The sequence below is a fragment of the Saprolegnia parasitica genome (genome assembly GCF_000151545.1).
Source record: "Saprolegnia parasitica CBS 223.65 unplaced genomic scaffold supercont2.194, whole genome shotgun sequence".
NCBI lineage: Eukaryota > Oomycota > Saprolegniomycetes > Saprolegniales > Saprolegniaceae > Saprolegnia > Saprolegnia parasitica.
Window position 1 is genome coordinate 1 of NW_012156588.1, and position 2,122 is coordinate 2,122.

Sequence of the window (2,122 nt, forward strand, 5' to 3'; positions counted from 1 at the left end):
CGCGAATCAAGTAGCTCAAGCCAAGCGCGTGGTTGATGCCAAGCGGGCTCGTGGCGGCAGCGCCGCGCACGACCGGCGTCACGCCGGCCTGGACCGTCGGCGGCGGAATGAAGGCCTCGCCGGGCACCGCGCCTTGGTCGACTTGGCGAAAGTAGACATCCCAGCTCTTGTGCACGCTACATCATTTATCCTGCTCAGTGCCATAGTATGCATTTATATGCGGCCATGTACCTCGACGGGTCCTTGGTCCACGACCGGTACATCTCTTCGACGTAGACGTTGTTGGTGCCGTTGATGAACGACTCGGACGGGTGCGGCGCCGAGCTAAAGGCGCGCAGGAGCGGCGCCTTCATGGTCGTGCTCCGGCGGAGCACGCGCGAGGCCGCGGCAAGCTTGGACCATTGCGCCATCGTGTTGGTCGTCGGAGGCGTAAAGCAATTCTGGCCCCCAGACCCACCTGATCCGTGGCAGCGTTTCCACCAATCATAGCGTTTCTTGCGTCGACATTCAGCCAATCCGTGACGGTGGCCTAACCCCACAGAAGTGGCCCTCGGCGGCTGAGAAAAGCCAGCCTTTTTGACCAATGGCCTTGCAGCAGTCGCCGGCAACTTCAACGCAAGTCGGCGGATGTGGCGCCGCTTTTATACAAGGCCGCCAGCGATGCGCAACCTGCAGTCGCCGCGGCTCTATGGCCATGACGATGCCTCGACGTACATCTCATCTGATTTGCTCGACGTCCGCCCATCCCTTCCGCCTCGAGGGCACATGCGACGCGTGGGACACGGCCATTGGAGATGGCTCGGTTCAGATGTGGGTGTCCCTGGAATCCTTCGTCGCCCGTCGGTGGCGTCGACCCGGGTGCGATGATCGCCGCCGAAGCCGCCGCCACCACCCACTCGTCGGTCGTCTCTTCAGGATTCTGTATGTTTGCAAGTTGCATGCAGTGTCTTCTTATGTGCAATCCTCTCCTCCTACTACTGCACCGGTCTATACACGGGGTCGACGGCTTCGAGGAACCGGAGGTAGTGCACGTCCGGGTTGACTTGACGTCCGTGGTGCACAGCGTACGCGTTCGTGAGCAAGCTCGTCTCGGCCGGCGAGAGCTCGATGCGCATGAGGTTGAGCACGGCGGCAAACTGCGTCTTGGTCACGTGCATGAGAAAGTTGTGGTCGTAGTCTTCAAAGTACGGCTTCATGTTGAGTCTACAAGCCACATGACAATGTTGTTCATTGTCATGCCACGAACCGGCGAAACTCGACCGCCGTTCGAATGCGCCCAAGGAGCGCGTCCAGCGCGGGCGACTTCTCTGGCGCCGGCACCTCGTCGCGGCAGTCCTACCACGTCTCGTGAGCAATGCAGTTAAAACTTGACGAGACCGACGACGGGACCAACCTCCGTGTGCGACGTCGCCTCGATGGCGTCCAGAAAGGCGCGGTAGTCGATTTGGTCCGGTCGACTCGTCGACGCAAAGGCGGCGTTGAGCGTGTGCACGTCGTCGGCGTTGACAACGAGGCCGCAGCGGTTGATGGCGGTGTGGAACTTGGCGACGGTGATGTCGCCGGTGCGCAGTCGGTCACTCTCGGCAAAAAACTGTTTGATGCGAACGCGCTTGGCGTCGATTTGGAGCCTACACCGAGACGGTTCGTGAGCTAACGAGAGTCCGATTAGGCATACCGCAGGTCCTTGAGCAGCGACGGAAGGCGCACCGCATGCGGCGTTACTTTCGACCGGCGAAGCGCCGCGGCGGCATTGCCGTCCATGTGGCTCCCGGCCGCGAGCTGCAGTCGGTACTCGCGCGCCCCTAGAATTGGTGTCGACGTTCCTGTATTGGTAAACGGAGGAGGGTGGTCGAGTACCTGGGACGCGCGTCGCACCGCCTTGGAGCTGCGAGAGCGCGTGCAAAAACGCTCGGTAGTTGACGTCGCACGTCGAGCTCACGCCCGGCATCGGTGCGTTCCCGCGCTCGGAAAACTTGATGCAGAGGGCGCGGCACGTCGGCGCGTCGGCCGGCAGCAGCTGGAAGACCGAGAGCACGCGCTCAAACTTGGTGTGCGAGATGAAGCCTTGGTTGGCCAAGTCAAAGTCCTCGAACGACGGCTTGATGTCGAGGCGCTTGTTGAG

The 2,122-nt window shown here is 61.6% G+C and overlaps 2 protein-coding genes across 2 annotated transcripts in view; both read right to left on the minus strand.

Annotated features, from left to right (window-relative positions):
• Positions 1-70: 70 nt before the first annotated feature.
• Positions 71-410, minus strand: SPRG_15789 (hypothetical protein; the record flags this gene model as incomplete). Its single annotated transcript, XM_012354954.1, has 2 exons — positions 71-176; positions 232-410. Coding segments are annotated over 2 exons (285 nt in total), but the record flags the coding sequence as incomplete, so codon positions are not given.
• Positions 411-974: 564 nt separating this feature from the next.
• The window catches only part of SPRG_21621 (hypothetical protein), a gene marked incomplete at both ends in the record, with an annotated part of 3,803 nt that continues 2,655 nt past the window's right edge, over positions 975-2,122 (minus strand). Inside the window, 5 exons of the mRNA XM_012354955.1 lie at positions 975-1,203; positions 1,247-1,335; positions 1,394-1,628; positions 1,676-1,802; positions 1,858-2,113. Of these exons, the coding sequence (XP_012210345.1) occupies positions 975-1,203; positions 1,247-1,335; positions 1,394-1,628; positions 1,676-1,802; positions 1,858-2,113 (936 nt within the window). The remainder of the gene's footprint in view (positions 1,204-1,246; positions 1,336-1,393; positions 1,629-1,675; positions 1,803-1,857; positions 2,114-2,122) is intronic.